Source organism: Schistocerca cancellata, chromosome 1 (genome assembly GCF_023864275.1).
Source record: "Schistocerca cancellata isolate TAMUIC-IGC-003103 chromosome 1, iqSchCanc2.1, whole genome shotgun sequence".
NCBI lineage: Eukaryota > Metazoa > Arthropoda > Insecta > Orthoptera > Acrididae > Schistocerca > Schistocerca cancellata.
Window position 1 is genome coordinate 17,309,062 of NC_064626.1, and position 20,537 is coordinate 17,329,598.

At 43.6% G+C, this 20,537-nt stretch overlaps 1 protein-coding gene across 2 annotated transcripts in view; it reads left to right on the forward strand.

Annotated features, from left to right (window-relative positions):
* The first annotated feature begins 11,020 nt into the window (after window positions 1-11,020).
* LOC126164560 (calcium-binding protein E63-1) overlaps window positions 11,021-20,537 on the forward strand; it is a 671,194-nt gene continuing 661,677 nt past the window's right edge. The window contains exons 1-2 of one of the 2 annotated variants that reach the window (XM_049920251.1): window positions 11,021-11,233; window positions 14,884-14,976. In XM_049920251.1, the coding sequence (XP_049776208.1) occupies window positions 14,938-14,976 (39 nt within the window). In that variant the 5' untranslated portion in view covers window positions 11,021-11,233; window positions 14,884-14,937. The remainder of the gene's footprint in view (window positions 11,234-14,883; window positions 14,977-20,537) is intronic. The other variant, XM_049920252.1, reaches the window with a different exon arrangement.

The window sequence follows — 20,537 nt, forward strand, 5'->3', positions numbered from 1 at the left end:
TCTTGCTTTACTTTGACCCATATCAATTCAATTATACTGGTAGTGATACGGGTGCAGACGTACCACTTGGTGTCCCATTTTGTTTGCCAGTTGATCGATTTCGTAAGTCTTTTTGGCACCTACGATTTCTTCCTTAGACAGGAGGTCAGCCTTCGTTTCATCGACTTAAAATGAAACATTCTTTCTCTTTAACCTCTCCATAATATCTGCCTTGCGCCAATTTGAAAGTGGCAGCTTTTCTATCTGAATGGAGTGGTAGCTGGCGTTATCCATCACGATAATTGACCCTTCTTCCAGCGCAGACAACAGTCGAATAAACTAATTCTTAAAAACTTCTCCACTCATTTCTGAATGGTAATCGGATTGGTAAGGACTTTCCCCACCACGAAAAACAAGTCTGGCCTCTGGTATGGAGCCTGTGGTTAACAAACCAGCGTGGGCGATGATTAATCGGCGACTTCAACCAGTGGGCACTTGCAAACCGCCGTTTCCTTTGGAGTCGTGCCATATATACTTATTGGTGTGGTTCTGTGAAACCAAGTTTCATCAAGTATACTATAGCCCTAGTGTCTTCAGCACGCAAGAAGTGCATTGTACGAAAAAACTTCGTTTTTGCTGTTGCAATGTCTCTGTGTTCCATTAAGAATTTCCGTTCTTCATTACACTTCTTGAATCGGAAACCAAGGATGCGGAGAACACGAAGAATGGAGGTCTCTGAGCCCGAGTAATTAATTTTTTCACGGAGGTCAGCTTGATTTTTTTTAGCCGTTGGATACTCTGTCGTAATGTCCAAGCACAGTTCTATCGTCAAAGTCGGCTGATTTCCATTCACGTTCGTATTCCTTTCTCGGAGAATCGGAACACTCATTCATGTCTGGAGATGACACACATTTCACACATTTCTAACGTGGCCTTCAGTTGACTTGGAGATGCCACACACTTTAGCAGTAAGTTTATGAATTTGCGCAAAATTTTAAGTTATTCTTTGCTTCTTCATTGTTGGCCAGATCAGTAAAAAACTTGAGTACATTCGGTATGATAATTTTACATTGTTTACGAATGTCTTTCTGCCCTTTACACACGCCATCTGGAGGAGTACTACAAGTAAGCCGTTGCTCCTGCATTCACCACAGAACACACGTCAAAGCACCTTTCTAAAGACAGTAAGACACTGAGATCAGACGTGAACACTCTATATAGCACAGTAACACTGAGCTTTCAGCTGCTCTGACCTACCGCACCGCTAACGGTACCTATATGGCAACAAAGTCGAGAGGCAAGCGAATCACAGCCCGCAGACCCTGTTGGCGGCAAGCAGCGGCCGTGACTTTGAGGACTCTACTTTCGTGCCAGCCACTATAGCTAAATCCGTGGTATAGGAATATCTATGGACTGAGCATAGCGTACTGCGCACGTCGCCAGCAAACGGAAGCCACATCAAAAACATGACGCTAGAACAAAAAGCTTTGGCCATATATATGGAATTCTGCTCAAAATCAACGATAATGAAGCCTTACAATCACGTATTAAAATTTTTATTTACGTCTAATTCCGTTCGCTTTCTCTAAAAATACCAAGCACTTCGTAAAATACGCGAAACAGTACTGAAGTCAAAGATGTAATAACTTTAAGTAAAAGTTATAAAGAAATTCGTCTATCTTCAGGTGTTCTGGGAACCGGAGTGATGCAAAACTTTTTTTGATGTTTATAGTATGCGCAGACGCTAAAGAGAGAGCGGCGTTCAATGATATCTCAGTTTTTTCGTCCCGTCTCGGCTTAACTCGGTTTGCGCAAAGTTTCAACTCGGTTAACTCGATCTGCCGTAACCCCTAGTTGGCCCATAGATCGCCTGCCGTTACAAAATATGGTTGCCAGTGATGCTTGTTATTGGCACCCAGAGCGCTGTAACGCATAGATAGCCTCGTCATATTATGCAGTAGGTTTGGTTTTTCAGAAACGGCAACAGAAGGACATTGCACAGACAACTCATATGAAGTGAGTCTCCTGCAGATCCGGAGAAATCTCCGAACCGAGCTGTGGTTAGCATAATAATCAACAAGGGTTACTTCGTACAGTTCTTTGTATAAACTATTAAGGTAGATGCCTGCGCATTCACAGTACTGACGTACTTGTAAATACGTACTTCGAGACAACAGTTTCTCGTGAGCAGTTGCTCGTTAAAGCACGTAGCACGCCAACCATAGTGCAACATCCATCAAGTGCATGTCCGTTTCAAGTCAACCATTTTGCGTCTAAATTATAGGGAGTGATAAATGCGCATTTTTATCGCCCGTCAATATGGCAATGTTTGCAGACAGGATCGTTGACTATAGATGCAAAAAAGACATCATCTTGATGTTGATTTTAACTTTTCTTTCGTGTATTTCACATACTGTACGTAAAAATGAGATTGTCTGTTAGCAATAACAACAAAATCAGTTTGAAATATTTGCAGTGCATAAAGTGCAAAGGCATCAAGGGATCACCAATTTGGCAGCGTGGAGGGTAAAAATCGTAGAGAGAGACCAAGAGATGAATACACTAAACAGATACAGAAGGATGTAGGTTGCAGTAGGTACTGGGAGATGAAGAAGCTTGCACAGGATAGAGTAGCATGGAGAGCTGCATCAAACCAGTCTCAGGACTGAAGACCACAACAACAACAAAGTGCAATTATTTCCACTGATTCCCTAGATATTACTTCTTCTTGACTGATGTCAATACCTTCACTTGGTGTTATACGTCTGTCTGTTACTGTATTTATTGCTTTGTTGGTCTACAGAGAATTGTGCGTCTTCCTCACAGTCTACTTTGATTTTTAAGAGCCCCCATCTCGTGGTCGTGCGGTAGCGTTCTCGCTTCGCACGCCCGGGTTCCCGGGTTCGATTCCCGGCGGGGTCAGGGATTTTCTCTGCCTCGTGATGGCTGGGTGTTGTGTGATGTCCTTAGGTTAGTTAGGTTTAAGTAGTTCTAAGTTCTAGGGGACTGATGACCATAGCTGTTAAGTCCCATAGTGCTCAGAGCCATTTGAACCATTTGAATTTTAAGAAGTAACCAATCACTAGTTATAAAATAGGCTAATTTCATTTTCTTGTGTCGTTTTTAAGCTATGAATGTCCACTTCTTTAGTAGTAGTATAGCTGTTGATTCCATCCGATCTGCACTTTACTGCTATACTGCTATTCTGAGAAGACGCGTTACTGAACTGTAAAACTTTTTTCCATTTTCGTTCATTTATAATCCATAATTCACATCCATAATACTATTGAAAAAGCCACTGTTTTTTAGTTCTACAGTGTTTTCTTGTGCCAAGCACCTATAAATTTTGTTGCGTTTTTTTCCAAACTGTGACAATTTTTTATGACCATATTCGTATAACTTTATATAAAAAGGGTTAAAAACAACAACCATAAAAGTAAGCAAGTTAACTAGGAGTACCAACCCCACCTGCCGTGAAGAACGAAGAACGGCGCCTCGAGCGTGTTTACCATGTGACGGACTGTTCACTAGTGCAGATCTGATACTGCCTTTTATCCACTGATATATGCTTGACACACCTGCAAGGTAATTTATTTAGTTTTTCTTCCGCTTTCTTACCCATACGGACCACAGCCATCGTAAAGCCAACCACTACAATTTTTTTCATATTTTAATTTATTTTGTTTAAGCGTATACCTGCTTGGATTTATTTTACTACGCATGACGAGGGCAGTCTACTTTTGCCGATGCCCTAATCGTGGCACACAAAACCCACTTACCAATTATGAATACTGGTAATTTTCAGAAAATTCTTTAAATTTGTTATCTTTCCATCTGCGAGTTAGGAGCAAGCCTTTCTACTACTGTTGTAAGTAAAGCAGGGCAATCTAAAGCTGTCTTGTATTAGGCGTAACGCGCGTCATGAATAAATAAAGCAACAAAATCAGTTCTGCAACCAAGACTGTTGTTTTCACCACAACAAGTTTTACTCCTTTTGGGTACTTCAAGCTAGAGTTTTCGTTCTGCACCAACGCTAGTTTTTTCAGAAGACAGATAACACTTTATAATCGCTTTGTGATTCCATATGCACATAAAAAACAATTTTCACCTGGCTGTGTATCAACATGTTAAATGAGATTTCCCTTTTACAGTATCGTTTCTACACTCCTGGAAATGGAAAAAAGAACTCATTGACACCGGTGTGTCAGACCCACCATACTTGCTCCGGACACTGCGAGAGGGCTGTACAAGCAATGATCACACGCACGGCACAGCGGACACACCAGGAACCGCGGTGTTGGCCGTCGAATGGCGCTAGCTGCGCAGCATTTGTGCACCGCCGCCGTCAGTGTCAGCCAGTTTGCCGTGGCATACGGAGCTCCATCGCAGTCTTTAACACTGGTAGCATGCCGCGACAGCGTGGACGTGAACCGTATGTGCAGTTGACGGACTTTGAGCGAGGGCGTATAGTGGGCATGCGGGAGGCCGGGTGGACGTACCGCCGAATTGCTCAACACGTGGGGCGTGAGGTCTCCACAGTACATCGATGTTGTCGCCAGTGGTCGGCGGAAGGTGCACGTGCCCGTCGACCTGGGACCGGACCGCAGCGACGCACAGATGGACGCCAAGACCGTAGGATCAAACGCAGTGCTGTAGGGGACCGCACCGCCACTTCCCAGCAAATTAGGGACACTGTTGCTCCTGGGGTATCGGCGAGGACCATTCGCAATCGTCACCATGAAGCTGGGCTACGGTCCCCCACACCGTTAGGCCGTCTTCCGCTCACGCCCCAACATCGTGCAGCCCGCCTCCAGTGGTGTCGCGACAGGCGTGAATGGAGGGACGAATGGAGACGTGTCGTCTTCAGCGATGAGAGTCGCTTCTGCCTTGGTGCCAATGATGGTCGTATGCGTGTTTGGCGCCGTGCAGGTGAGCGCCACAACCAGGACTGCATACGACCGAGGCACACAGGGCCAACACCCGGCATCATGGTGTGGGGAGCGATCTCCTACCACTGAATAGTGCACGGTTCATCCAAACTGTCATCGAACCCATCGTTCTACCATTCCTAGACCGGCAAGGGAACTTGCTGTTCCAACAGGACAATGCACGTCCGCATGTATCCCGTGCCACCCAACGTGCTCTAGAAGGTGTAAGTCAACTACCCTGGCCAGCAAGATCTCCGGATCTGTCCCCCATTGAGCATGTTTGGGACTGGATGAAGCGTCGTCTCACACGGTCTGCACGTCCAGCACGAACGCTGGTCCAACTGAGGCGCCAGGTGGAAATGGCATGGCAAGCCGTTCCACAGGACTACATCCAGCATTTCTACGATCGTCTCCATGTGAGAATAGCAGCCTGCATTGCTGCGAAAGGTGGATATACACTGTACTAGTGCCGACATTGTGCATGCTCTGTTGCCTGTGTCTATGTGCCTGTGGTTCTGTCAGTGTGATCATGTGATGTATCTGACCCCAGGAATGTGTCAATAAAGTTTCCCCTTCCTGGGACAATGAATTCACGGTGTTCTTATTTCTATTTCCAGGAGTGTATTTATGAATGAAAAAATATTAAACATTAAAAAGCAGATGAAATATTGTGACAGAGCGCCTCAAGTTACCTTTTATAACTGTATTTTGTGCAGTTTTCCTGCAGCACCTAAGATAAAGCAGTGCATATCATCACGAAACGCTAAATTTATTAGGGTTATCGCCTAAATGGTATAAATTTGAAAACAGATAAACTATGAGATGCTATCTTTATACTTCTGAGCTTTGGTTGCAGCAACTGAATATGAGCCACTGGTTTATATTTAGAAATTTTTGTTATATTCTCATTCAGTACTTTAATATCAAAAGTGGTAATTTTCCAGAAAGAGAATTTTTATGTTAATATATATTTTGTATTGTTTATTTTGAATTGGTCGTCGAAAAATGGAACCCTTATATTCAAAATGATCTTTTTGGGGGAACAACTAAGAAAGTGAACATAATTCAATTATGTAAAATGCACAGACTGCCTTTTATTGCATCTTTGCTCATTGTTCTCATGTTTCCCATATTAGATTTGTTTCTTCAGTATCTCTTTAGTAGTGCTGTTGAGCTGTTTTGAGTCCTTCTCTGCCGGCCGGGGTGGCCGAGCGGTTCTAGGCGCGACAGTCTGGAACCGCGCGGTCGCAGGTTCGAATCCTGCCCCTGGATGGATGTGTGTGATGTCCTTAGGTTAGTTGGGTTTAAGTAGTTCTAAGTTCTAGGGGACTGATGACCTCAGAAGTTAAGTCCCATAGTGCTCAGAGCCATTTGAACCATTTTTAGTCCTTTTCTGTTTATTTCATTAACAATCTGAAAGTAATTGTGCCGTCGGTTGATGCTTAATTAGTGAAATGTTAAAAAGCTATTGTGAAACAACTATTATTAAAAGCTTTAAGTTCGTCTTAGGAAACTGTGTCAGTGGTGTCACATACAAGTTAGTCGTGCGTAAACTGATTGGACAAAGCCTTTAATGGCATGGGGAAGACGTTTCGCTGGGTTTCTGCGCTTAATTATTTGGAAATCGGCTGAAACTCCACTATAGGAATTTAAGCGGAGGTCGAAGGGTGATTTCTCATCGGTTGTCTTGTATAAAAGAGAATACTGTCCAAATATCTCTTTTCGTAGAATCATAATCTTGCTGATTTCTTTGTATTTTGAAATGGTAATAGGTCTTTAAGGTGTGCTAATTCAGTTTGGTCAAGTCTTTTGTGCCACTGAATTGCTACTCGATTTCCAGCTTCTCTCCTCATTTACAGTTCAAAACTTTCTTAGAGAGACTCCATTACTTTTCAACTCACCTAACCCACTAAGTTTTAGTAAATTTCGTGGTCATCTTGGTGTCACTGTCACCATTTCATCGATCCATCCATTGTTTTCACCAAGACTTGAATACGGGACAATCTTCCTCGCAATACGATTTAAAGGGTCAGTTCTCACTTTCACAGTAGGCTTCAGTAGGATATTGTAATATATAACCTGAAAGTTCTGAGGAAATTAATTCATGTGCTGCTGCGGCGTATTAGTGAGTAATGGCACCTCTTTTGTTTTCTAGAAATACATGTACTTTGACAGAATACAATGTGCTTTTCAGTCGGACTTAATGAACATCTTTATGCAGAGTTTGATGATTGTCACGGAATTTGATTGCGATTATACTTTACGAAGGAGTTTTTCTGATACAGGGTGTACATAAAGTCCGGAAACACTTTCAATTATTTATTGCACAAGAACTAAACATTGTACAGATGTCATACAGATTGCTTTTTGAAGAGAAAGTTTTTTTACAAACATGCCATACGCGAACAATGAGTGACCCGGCAGACGTCGATAGGGTAATCGAATTCTTGCCATACCCGTCCCAGCATGGCAGTATTCTCTTCCGGAGCTCCGCTACATCACGTGGTAGAGGCGGTACGTACACCAGATCTTTAATGCGTTCCCATAGAAATAAGCCACACAAAGTGATATCTGGAGATCAGGGAGCCCATTTCATGAAACAGCTGCCCCCTTCTGTAGCACCGCACCTGCACTCGCCATGTTTGCAACTAGCGCTGACTATGGGCAAATTAACAAAACTACGCTATGGCGGTATACACGAAAAAAAAACAAAAACTTTCAGGGTTTCTCTTCAAAATGACGTATGTATGACATCTGTACAATGTTTGGTTCTTGTGCAATAAATAATTGAAAGTGTTTCCGGACTTTGTGTACACCCTGTATTATGTGAAAAGTAGCGACTCACTGTCGAGAGCCGCCCGGTGTGGCCGTGCGGTTCTAGGCGCTTCAGTCTGGAACCGCGTGACCGCTACGGTCGCAGGTTCGAATCCTGCCTCGGGCATGGATGTGTGTGATGTCCTTAGGTTAGTTAGGTTTAAGTAGTTCTAAGTTCTAGGGGACTGATGACCTCCGATGTTAAGTACCATAGGGCTCAGAGCCATTTGAACCATTTCACTATCGAGAGCGAATTTTCTGTGAGAAGTGATGTCTTGCTTACGTCGTTTTGGTCGTATAACGATTTGTTGTTCTTAATATTGTAGTGACGTAGCTTTCCAGACTTCGCAGGTAGAAATCACCCAGCAAGAAAATAATTTGTGTTCCTACAGCCTCACGTAGAATTTTCGGCATTTCTCCGTCTCTGTCTTTATTTATTTTTTTTCATTTTCTTTCTCTTTTTTTCCAGAAGTAGTCTGTCTTGTCTTCTTATCATCGGAGGCTGGATGAAAAAGTAGAGAGTTGTGTCTCGTCTATCATTAGCTTCCCAACGATTCAGCGTATACGGTAGATCCCATCAAGACGGAAATCTTATTTGAGGTACACGTGCCGTCCCACGCTAAGACCATTGCGCAGCATTGTCAGAGGAGAGTACAGCGCATATCCTGAGTTTCCTGCAGACACAACTCTGCTGTGGTACGGATGACAGCTGTTATCACACTATGCGAGTGCTGCCATTGGATCACGGGGTCTCGGGTTCGATTCCCGGCCTGGTTGGGGATTTTCTCCGCCCGGGGACTGGATGTTTGTGTTGTCCTCCTCCTACTTATCATCATCATTCGTGACAGTGGTTGGATTGGATTGAGTAAAAAATTGGACAGTGTAAAAATTGGGACTTTGTTCGGGTGCTGATGACCGCGCATTTGAGCGCCCCGAAAGCCATACATCATCCCAGTGTGCGAGTGAAATGGCGCGGCAGCTGGAAACGTACTCAAAAGTTGCGGTACGCTGTGCTGCACGACTCTTGTGGGCGAAACATCTAACTTGCACAGGCATTCATGGTGAAGCTCTGGCGGTGTATGGACCAGATGCTGTTGTGGGTTGGCCGGAGAGCCCACCCGGTACTACTAGAGGAAGCCGAAAATGGTTCAAATGGCTCTGAGCACTATGGGACTCAACTGCTGAGGTCATAGGTCCCCTAGAACTTAGAACTACTTAAACCTAACTAACCTAAGGACAGCACACACATCCTTGCCCGAGGCAGGATTCGAACCTGCGACCGTAGCGGTCGCGCGGTTCCAGACAGTAGCGCCTAGAACCGCTCGGCCACTCCGGCCGGCTAGGAAGCCGAAAGGCAGGCGTTTTAGCTCACGCAGGCTGGCGTGAGGTCTGGAACAGGACAAGGAAATTAGACTTAGCAAAAAACGTACGTTGCTGCGGGAATACTTAACTTTAATCCATAAATGGTGAACATCGCTCTTGATGGTACATTATTCATAATCTCAATAGTAACTGGTAATGGCGCCTTGCTAGGTCGTAGCAAATGACGTAGCTGAAGGCTATGCTAACTATCGTCTCGGCAAATGAGAGCGTAATTTGTCAGTGAACCGTCGCTAGCAAAGTCGGTTGTACCACTGGGGCGAGTGCTAGGAAGTCTCTCTAACCTGCCGTGTGGCGGCGCTCGGTCTGCAATCACTGATAGTGGCGACACGCGGGTCCGACGTATACTAACGGACCGCGGCCGATTTAAAGGCTACCACCTAGCAAGTGGGGTGTCTGGCTGTGACACCTCAGATGCAATGTCGTTTCAATCCGTACTCAAATGTTGGCAAACAGTTGGACCAAGGCCTCACAGACGTGTGTGATGCTGATCGTGATGTCCAGATCTTACACCACGGCATTTCCATCCTTTCCGCAAGCTGAAGGGTGGGAGGGGGTCGGGGAAGAGGTCTTCCACGTTCACTCAGCGATTCTCGAATGGCTGCGTGACAAAGGAGCGGATTTCTGTCGTCGTGGAACTGGACGGTTAGTAGGACGTTCGCGCCGTTGCTTACAGAGACTTAGTGACCGTGTTGAGAAATACTGTGGCGTATCTGCTTCGGTTCCAAGAGTTGTGTATCATTCAATAAAAGTTATTTGGCCTGTGTCCACCCATTTAGCTGAGTGCCCGGCGCGTCTGACTACTACGCAGCGGGCCCGGGTTCGATTCCTGGCCGGCTCGGAGGTTTTCTCTACTCAGCGAATGGGTGTTGTGTCGTCTTTACCATCATTTCATCACCAATGTGGTGTTAGCTGAAAACACTTGCAGCTAGGAGGCCCAACTTTCCGAGGTGCAGAATCCCGGCACTTCAGTGCCATACGGTCTTTCTCTTGGCCTGTCATAATAATTTATAACTTGCTTCCTGCTGTTTATCTGTTTAGCTGAATTTGTCAAATGTTCAAATGTGTGTGAAATCTTATGGGACTTGACTCCTAAGGTCGTCAATCCCTAATAAGCGTACACACTACTTAATCTAAATTATCGTAAGGACAAATACACACACCCATTCCCGAGGGAGGATTCGAACCTCCGCCGGGACCAGCCGCACAGTCCACGACTGCAGCGCCTAGACCGCTCGGCTAACCCCGCGCGACTGAATTTGTCGATAGTTTTCAAGAAAAATAGTTACCTTCGCCTATAACTTAGGCTTGTTACACTGACATTTGGAATGTCGCTAACAGCAATGATCAGAGTTTGAATCTTGATCACCAGATAATTTGTAGGGTGACTAATGTAGTAGGCGTTTTATTTCATTTTCAACGGTCTGAGCTTCCCAAATTCTTACTTTCTGTTAGATGGGAGCGTGCCGAGTGTTGCGGAGCCCCTTAGTTCAGGTGAGCCGAGCGTCACGAATGAACGCCCCTTATCAAACTAACAGTGGCTCGTGTTTACCGTGACAGAGTCGCGAGAAACTACGGAAAACACAAATTCCTGTCGACAGGCTGGGATACGGATGCCTCCCTTGAAGAGTGCCTTCATCATCGTGGCGCGCCTCATTCGGCCCTGTCCAAGGATCATCTCATGTCACTGTGATGTTTCACTCGAATCGGACTGTTCATTTTGTTTGGTCTGGATACACAAGCTACCTCATCCCTTGTAAACGGTGGATCTTCTTCCCCGGCAGAATTCCGTAGCGTTCGCTTTCGCGCTCCCAGCATGAGCGAGTGAGAGAGAGAGAGAGAGAGAGAGGGGCATATATAAATAAACAAAGGTGTGTTGAGACGCCGCGCGATGCCGCCTCAGTCCGCCGCTTGCAGGCCGACACGCTCAGCGAAGCGCTGGCCGGGCAGTCGTGTGTCGGCTTTCCACGAGCAGTGAGCCGGCGTTGTGCATTCGGAAAGTTACAGCGAGTAGCGTGGTTAACACCAGTGCCTGCTGCGGTCTCCGTCTGTGGATTAGGTTGACCGGACAAGGATTTACGCCAACGAGAACTTATTCAGCAGCGGCACTTTGTCGTATTCGGCGGCCCGAGGTGCTTATTTCAAATTTATCTGTCCCATTTTGGAGTATATGTTTACAATTTTTTGATTTCACGTGCTTAAACTGTCGTTGTTAATACAACACACTCATATTATTCTTAATATGTTGCTCAGTCATTAAAAATGGTTTCAGTGATAGAAAAATAACTACAATACATTTGAGAAATGTGCCCCTTCGGGTATGGAATAATTTATTTCTACACAGATGACTTGAGAAAGAAAAAGAGGATGAAGAGAGTTAAACAGAGATGCAGTACTTGTTGAATATGTATTTGTCGTGTTTAAAACCTTTTGTCGGAATTTTAAGTCGGCATTAAATAACAACTGCATGTTGAATGTGTTTCCAGTGATTTGAGTTACACTACACTCACTTTGCGTTTCTAATGTATGCTAATGTTCTTTTTGTAAATTTTGATTAATTAGGAAACTAAAAACTAACGCAGTGCGTCTATGCACTATTACGTCTACTAAGAACATGGTTTTACTGCTAGCCAACTGTCTGTAAACCCTGATAATGGCATTATTTACCATAATCATGTGCTTCGTACTAAACCTATGTAATTCGTACGCATGTGAAATCTCACGCAAATTTTGTTGTAATAATTTGTTATTTTACTGTCTTGTTTGTGGTATCCACGCAACTGATTCATTGCTGCATATAGTGCTACTTTATACCCTATCTTTCAAAACTGTATCAATTTCGATCTTTGTAATTTACTTACCGAGTTATCCGGTCCCAGTTCTCATGTTTCCCAGGCATCCTTTAAATGCCAGTGTCTGAACGAGGCTCATAGCAAGGTCACTGTATGCTGTGCAGTCCCTACTGCACTTGCAGCCTTCTTTCTGACTAACAACAGTATATGTTACTTTGATGATTACCGCAACTTTTTATTTTTTTTATTTTTTGCATCGTGTCTCAGCAGCTTCACTGTTCTAGTTTTTCTATAGTGTCCTTGGAATACCAATGGGTCATACGTGTTAAATGTTCTTTGTCAACTGCCAATTCTTTCTTTTTGTTAAATATGCTGTCTAGACTTACGATTGTAATAGCGACTGACAGAAAAAAATGATAACCGATCTTTCACGTAATAAAGTCTTGGTTCAGAAATGCTATCTTGAAGTGATACCTACAAATATTCTACCAGTCTCCGACAGAAAATTAAATGCAATATTTACTTATTGTGATATGATAACCGATATAGAAGGAAGATAACGATGTATTTGATGAAAAGAGTGGAGTAAAAATTATTTATAGCCTAACACAGTTTTCTTATTTCTTTGATTCGTGCGAGTAAGAATCACACTGTTCGAACACTTTTCTTTCCCGCGTTTTAACCTTTGTCCATTTAAATAGTTTATACCGTTTAAAAGAGAACATACTTTCTGACAAAATTTTCCAGCTCCAATCCTGAAACAAGTATGAAATTTGTAGTAACAAAACAGCAGAAAATAAATACGTGTTTTGTTACTGTTTCCATGCAAATATTTTTCGTAATGTGCGAAAAAAATGGCGGAATACTAGAAACGTATTCTGATGAAATCAGCGTAATTTTATTTAGTGAATAAGGAATAAAATAATATTAGTTTAAGTAGAAAAAGTTTTGTACATCAAATTTTCATCTCAAAGGGTTCATTTTACATACGGGAGATGCATGTTAACAAGAGAGTACTGAATAAAATGAAGTACATAGATTAATACTGTTTTTTCTCCGAAGATATGTTGGTAGACAAATACAATGCTTCAAGATCATTCTATTCTGCAAACGCATCGGAAACAAAAGACCATTTAGTTACAGAATGGTTATTGTATAACATCGTGACAGTCGGCAGCTAAGTTATTATCTCTGACGTCTCAAAAACATGGAGATAAAAAATGAGGGGAGGTGGCATTACGTCACAAACCTGGAGACGATGTCGGCCATTTTAACTAGCCCAAAACATTAGGTTCACCGCATTCATACCCCCATAGTTCTTCGCGGTGACACTTCCCCGTGACGTCACTGAGTGTGTCATATTACTAGAGCAAATACACATTCAAGAACAGTAAAAAATTCGAAATTGCCTTCCTGACGCTGTGTTATTCATGTAAGCTCTACGAGGCCTGTCTAAAAAGTATCCGACCTCTGGCCAGAAAAAATATTTCGAATACCTGACAGGATTGGGACCCTAATCCCTTTCAAAGTAGGCTCCTTGCGCTTGCACACACGTAGCTCACCGATCCTTCCACTGCTGGAAACACTTCTGGAAGTCATCTTTTGGAATGGTGTTCTGCTCTGTCGTCGTGTTCCGCATTACCTTCTCTACTCTCAAAACGACTGTCTCTTTGTTTCCGGGTCGTACTCGTACACCCATGACTCGTCTCCAGTTATCACGGTGTTCAGAAACCCAGGATCAGTGTTGGTGGTGTCCAGAAAGTCCTGTGCAACGCCAAAACTGAGGTCGTTTTGTTTCGGCGGCAACAACATGGGCATGAATTTCGCAGCCACCCGGTGCGTGTTCAAATTGTCACGCAAAATTGCATGTGAAGAATCTTTACTCACTCCGACCTCTCGGGCAATCTCGCGCACTGTCAAACGACGATATGCCACCAACAAATTTTGCACCCTCTGAACTACAGCTGCACTCCGACTAGTTCGGGGCCTGCCAGAACGCTGGCCACTCTTTGCGGTTGAACCACCCCTTAATTTCTGTTACACCCATCGCATCTTCTCTAAACACCCGCTGAATCTTACGATTTGTTTCGCTTTCAGAACCACCAAGCTTTTGACAAAATTTGATGCAGTATCTTTGCTCAGCACGTTCAGTCATCTTGAGAGAATCGGTAATCCTATGAACACGTTGTGTAGCACATCACTCGGCGGCCGACAGGCAAAGACTGGCGCGCTGGACAGCGGGGGCAGTTCGCAAATGCGCAGAAAGGTCTCTTCCTTTATTGTGCACAGTGGCGCCGCGCTATCCTCTCTATTTTGCGCGGGAAAATCAAAGATTGGATACTTTTTAGACAGACGTCGTACAATTTTTAGTATTTAAAACAGTTACTGCGCGCACACGACAGAAATAATGAACAAGAAGCACTTGTAAATGGTAGTTTACTAATGTTTTGGGCTATTTAAAACGGCACCCACTCTGGCTTCAAAACAGCGTACAACATAAGGCTGTAGTGCCACCTCCCTTCTTTTTTTATCTCCACGCTCAGAAAGCTCTTCAGGTCTTCATTTCTTTGAAACCGACATAATAAACAGAGGTGAAGTAAAAGAATGTACTTCTCAAAAATTCTGCAGTAATATCTCTTCATTTGAAGAAATTACTAAAAAAATTAATCAAGATACTGAGGACTAGAACACTCCCCTACTATCTCTCCCGTGGGCCTGTTTTTTTCTTACAGGCATAACAATTTTCCCTTCAGTACGTTTCGTGAACTGTGTTTACTAACAAGTATCTTAGTTATAGCTATGAGCATTCGATTATGACAGTGCCACGGTTTGAATTTACAGTGAGTTGCCAGATGACGTGAATAGAGTTTGTTTGTGTACCTCGCCCAGATAATGAGCCATTTTCTGAGCAGTTGGCTCAGCGACGTGGTAATTAACTTGGTAAATGAGTTCTGTCTACTTAGAGGTGACGTCGGCGTTGCTGGTTCCAGAGCTGTGGGCTGGCGGTAGTCGGCGGCGAGCGAGAGCGAGGCAGCGGCGCGGCCATGGCGGCGATAGGCCGAGTGTGGGACTCGCTGTGCAAGGTGGCTGTGCCGGGCATGCTGTCTGTCACACACTAGGCTAGTCCAAGTGCGCAGGGCAGGAACGGGGCATGCCCCTCTGTGCTTGCAGCACTAGCGTGTAGAGTCTCCGTTTGTTGTCATTGTCGTTTGGTTGTGGTAGTGTTACGGAAACTAGACAGCTCCTTGTATCTTCTCGTCCGTACAGTGTTCTGCCCCTTTCTTACTTTAGTGAAACTGTTTGTGAATACCTTACCTTTTTCTGATTTCTATGTGTCATTAATATATGTGCCACACAAGTGTTGTATAACAACCTTATGATTCCAGTACGTGACGGAAAGGAAACGTTAATGTAGTTCGCTCGTGAGGTTTCTCTTCTCGTGAAAGGGAGTCGCCAATTCTAGGTCACGAGTTCAGATAAAATTTTGCAGAGATAATCGTCATTGAAAAGGGAACTCGACAGCTGTACAGACTTTTAACTCAACATTACAGACGTAGAAGTCTTCTGCATATCCTAAGTATTCGCAGAGCCGGTCCTGTAGACGAGTGGTGGGCGCATCGTGCTCGGGTTGCTCTGCTTCCCAGTATTGACGAAGCTTCTTTCCTCGTGCAAAGTATTCTTTCTCCACAAAATAGTAATAATTTCAAAATTAAAATTAGTTTTATTAATTTGGTGTGATACAAGTGTCAACGGGGTCATTCACTTACAGATCTCTGGATAGTAGTACTTTTAAAACATTGTAAGAATGCCCGCGAAATGGTACAATTGAGTAGTGGAATAATGCAGATGAGGTTTATGATCATTTAAAAAATTCAATTTTATCATATTATATGAAAATGAAGTAAATATTAACTGCTAATGAAATGAAAGTGCGAAGTATATTAACCTTCGTGATGTCTTACCTATATCATGGATAAAACGATTTATAATACGTAAATGCAGATTATTTTGCCAAAAATTTAAGGTTTTACAAAGACAGATTTGAGTTCGAGTCAGCAAGTATGGAGTATATACTCCGATCAACAGCAGCCCACGAGATGGTTACGGTCATTAGGTTTTCTCAGAAGCCAAGAAATATTGAGCCAGAAGTCGAAATAAATCTAGATTTTTTTTTCAGTAACGAACAACTTAACGAAATTTTTTCAAAATCCCAGATGCGCAGTCTGTAGAGTTTTTGTATAGAACGCATTCTTCAAGGAAATTAGGACTCCCCTTGATAGATGAACTATAGTATGATTGTAATAGTTTTGTGTAGAATTCATTTTTCCTCCCCTTGATAGATGAACTATAGTGTGATTATGATAATTTTTGTGTAGAACTCATTTTTCCATGAAAGGGAAGTGGGTTACAAAATGTTTTGTACAAATAAACCGGCATCATGCATGTTAGCTGAGTAGTGTCAAATTTTTGTTTTGTACATAGCAATAAATGATGTGGCGAGTTGGTAGAATCCTGTAGGGACATTCTTCTAAGTGCAAAGTTTTTATTTTTTGTGAAATTTTTTTAAGCTTGTGTTTACATTACTACAATGAAGAGTCTTAAAATTGCAAATTGTGCACAATCAATTTAATTTTCACTCAGTAATTCAAAGTCTTAGACAAATTAAGTGTGGCTTGGCGGTCCAGTCAGAGCGAGACTACATTTTAAAGGTCTTGGATTCGATGCCAAGGCGCTCCTACGATTTTTCGGTTACTTACTGGTTCACCTCTGCCAATGATACGGTGACGTGAAAAATGCCAAATTGCACTTTGGACTGGAGTTCACAAATTGTATAACGCGTAGGTAAATGAGCTAAAGTGTTGAATGAAGGCAACGTCACAACACCTCCAACAGGACCATGCCATTTAAAGCACTGTGATATTCAAACCAGCCTTGGACTTAAGGAAAGCTTCAATTTGTTGTCTCACTGACAGTAATTAACTGCTTTTTCTCTCTTGTGTTGAGAAGACCATGTGTTTGTGGGAGGCTCAGTGGTCGCAAGTGATGAATAATAGGCTGCAGTCCGTAAAATGCGACCATGGCTTACCTCCTCTCCACAATGACGAGCTGAGGAACCAATCATTACACGACTTAGAGTGGGACATTTGCTCATTGATGTGTGCCTTTCTCTTACGTCGCAAGAAGCTACCAGTATGTCACAGGTGTGAGGTGCAGCTGTCGATAGGACATACTTTAACTGTGTTATATGTCACGACCAGAGTGCTAATCTGAGTCGCCCCCGGGACTTGTCCTCTATTTTAGCTGATAATGAAGCGAGCGTGGTTCGTGTTTTAAGATTTTGTATAATGCCCAGAATTCTTTCCACAGTACTGTATGAGGTGAAGTTACGTGTTCCAGAGACATATATAGTCTCAACTGTATCCATGATAATAAATGCAGTTCGAAGTACTGAATTAAAATTTATATTAAGGTCGGGATTCGAACTTGGGTCTTCTGCAATGTGTTAGTCGCAGTGCCAGGATGGCGCTGTGGTTGGTGTATCTGCCTAATAAGCAGGAAAACCGAGACTGAATGACCCCCCCCCCCCCCCCCCCCCCCCGATACAAATTTTAATTCGTCACTGGTTGTGAGATTTTAATGCGTCACAGAGTGGATCGGTCAGCGTTATTTCTAAGTAGTCATTCAACCACAGTCACCTTCCCTTTTTTTTAACCTTGTCTGTACTGGCATTTTGTCCTTGATTTAATGTAGTTATTCTGCTGTGTTTCGTCTGACTTTTATTGAGGTTTCTATTGATGCTCACGTTATCGGGATTGTCTTTTCATTTCATGTGTGTGAAAGCAACTTGGTATTCCGATTTATTATTTTTTTAGTAGATTTTCACCACGCTCGTGTGTGTATCATTCATGCATGAGGCTGCTCTTAGCGACAAATCATCATCTCTTATGCTGAGTTTATGGATTCAGTATGGCATATGCTGCCTTTTATTCGGCGAAATCGCGTCCGCTGGTAACCCTAATGTTGATTCTGCATTGGAGAACGTGGTGCCAAGATCTGTTGTGTTTGTGTATTGTATCTCATTAATTCGGACAAGAGAATAAGTTGTTTCGTCATACATAGAGCGGATACTAAATGTACTGACAATTTTAAAGCTCTGCAACCGCAGCTGTAATATCTTCGTTTGGAAGCTGAACTGAGCTTAACGTGTTGCTCTGCCATCTGCTCATCCGCTGGACCCTGGACGGCCCGCTTGCCACACAGGCAGAGGCACGCGTGCAGGTGCGTATGTCTTCCAAATGGTTCAAATGGCTGTGAGCACTATGTGACTTAACATCTATGGTCATCAGTCCCCTAGAACTTAGAACTACTTAAACCTAACTAACCTAAGGACATCACACAACACCCAGTCATCACGAGGCAGAGAAAATCCCTGACCCCGTATGTCTTCCTCAACATTCCATCCACACCTGTGTTCATACTGGGCGGCTCCGTTTCCGTGTGGGACGAGATACAGCCGCACGGCGACTGGCCACGAGGTGCACAGGTGTGATCGCGTCTTAAGGCGACGTGCGCCACAGCCTCACACTGCTACCGCCCCTCCACACAGTAGCCACTGTGTGTCCCATTCGCCCGCCACCAGTTGTCCTCCCGACGCGACATGACCCTTTTCCAGCCCTCCCACCTGATGGTGCGAGGATTCTTTATTAAATGACTGTAACGTTTTTCTGCAGGACCTTCTAGTATTTTGGCACCTTAAAATAATTAAATGCTACAAAACGATTTTGTTCACTGCATTGGCTGTGTAAAGGTAATATTTTATGTTTGTGTTTGTAGCGACTGTACATGTGAACAGTGCACTCTGAAGTCTGCGGTATTGCGATCACATAGTTTGGCAACGGACACCCGGTTTCACAGTTTGGCGCCGGAGGGTTGTCGTTCTGCTATAGCCATTTCCTCTTCTTTTCCACCAGAGTGGGATGTTGTGTCCAATCTTCACAGCGACTGTAGATACATACGAAAGAGGCAAGACGCGTAGAGACTGCAGGTGCATAGAACTTCGTGAACCGTGAAGTGTCACATAAGAGGGCTATTCAGAAACTAACTTACGGTTCAGAATTTAAAACAAAAAGCAGATAAAAAGAAACATATTTATTACTTACACTTGAAAGGCTGTGTTTTCAGCTAATATTCAACTTGATTTGCAGTACAGATTAGGATATTTATCGCAACGGTGCACCAGCTTCTTAACTGCATCGTCATAGAATGTTGCCATCTGAGACTTGCCCCTCGGAAGGACGCCTGCGTGCATTTCCTGCTGTGTCCCGCACTCCAGCAGCGAAGCACTGCCCTCGCCTGCCGGGATTTCTACCGCCACGGTGCTCAGTCAGTGCTGGAGGACCTGTAATTCTTCATGTTTTACCGTTCCTGTTAATATATGTCGATGAAACGGATATCGCACTAGACCATTTTGGGACTGCTCTATCGAAGGCCTCGTAAAATTCCACTTTAAAAATCACTTTTTCGTAACTGGACGTAAACCGACTGTTTCCATCGATACTGGTTGGAAAAGGTGCGATGAGCAGTATTTGTTTTGGGCTGACTTCAGCTAGACACTGCTAAAACGAAATTGCAGATATCTGCTGAAATGACAGAGGAAATACGCCTGACAACCCTTAGCAGAGACACCCTGCATAAGGCGGAACAAAAACTTAAGATACAATTTACTTTATTGTCTGTTACCTGAACTGAAGAAGGGAAATCAATTCTGGGGTGATATGATCCTATCGTCGGCATTTCGAAATGTAGCAATCTGAACTCCTCGCGTTAATCGATTTGATTTTGAGGATTAATTGGTCTTTCATCATACAGGGTAACAATTGTTGAACTATATGAAATAAAATCGTCATAACTTCTGAATGGTTTGCTTTAGGACGTTAATTGCACGGTTGTCCTGGGGCATGAATGGAATTAGTATACGCATGCGTGGTTTGGTTTACTACGAAGCCCGCTTTCATTTCGATGGCTTCGTCAATAAGCAAAATTGGCGTATTTGAGGGGACAGAAAATCCGCATTTCGCGGTGAGAAGTCTCTTCAACCTCAACGGGTGACTGTGTGGTGCGAAATGTCCAGCCGCGGAATAGTCAGTGCGATATTCCTTGATGGCACGGTGGCTACCGAACGGTACGTGAAGGTTTTGGAAGATGATTCCTTCCCCATTACCCAAACTGACCCTGATTTCGACAAGATATGGTTCATGAAAGACGGAGCTCGATCCCATCGAAGCAGAAGGGTGATGTCCCGGAGGAGCACTTTGGGGACCACATTCTGGTCTGGCTTACCCAGAGGCCACTGGCATGGCCCTCGATTGGCTGCCATATTCTCCGGATCTGAACACATGCGACTCCTCTTTGTGAGACTATATTAAAGACAAGCTGTACACCAATAAGCCCAAAACTATTGCTCAGCTGAAAACAGCTCGATGTTCCGACACTTCAGCGGGTCTTGCAGAATTTCGGTATTGGTTTGCGCCATTTAAATGTTGAACAAAGTGTGTGCACGCCATAGTTTGTAACTAATTTAAGTTTTTTTTTCATGCAGTTCAGTAAGTGCATCCTGTACTTGGGCCTTTCTCGACGTCCCAAG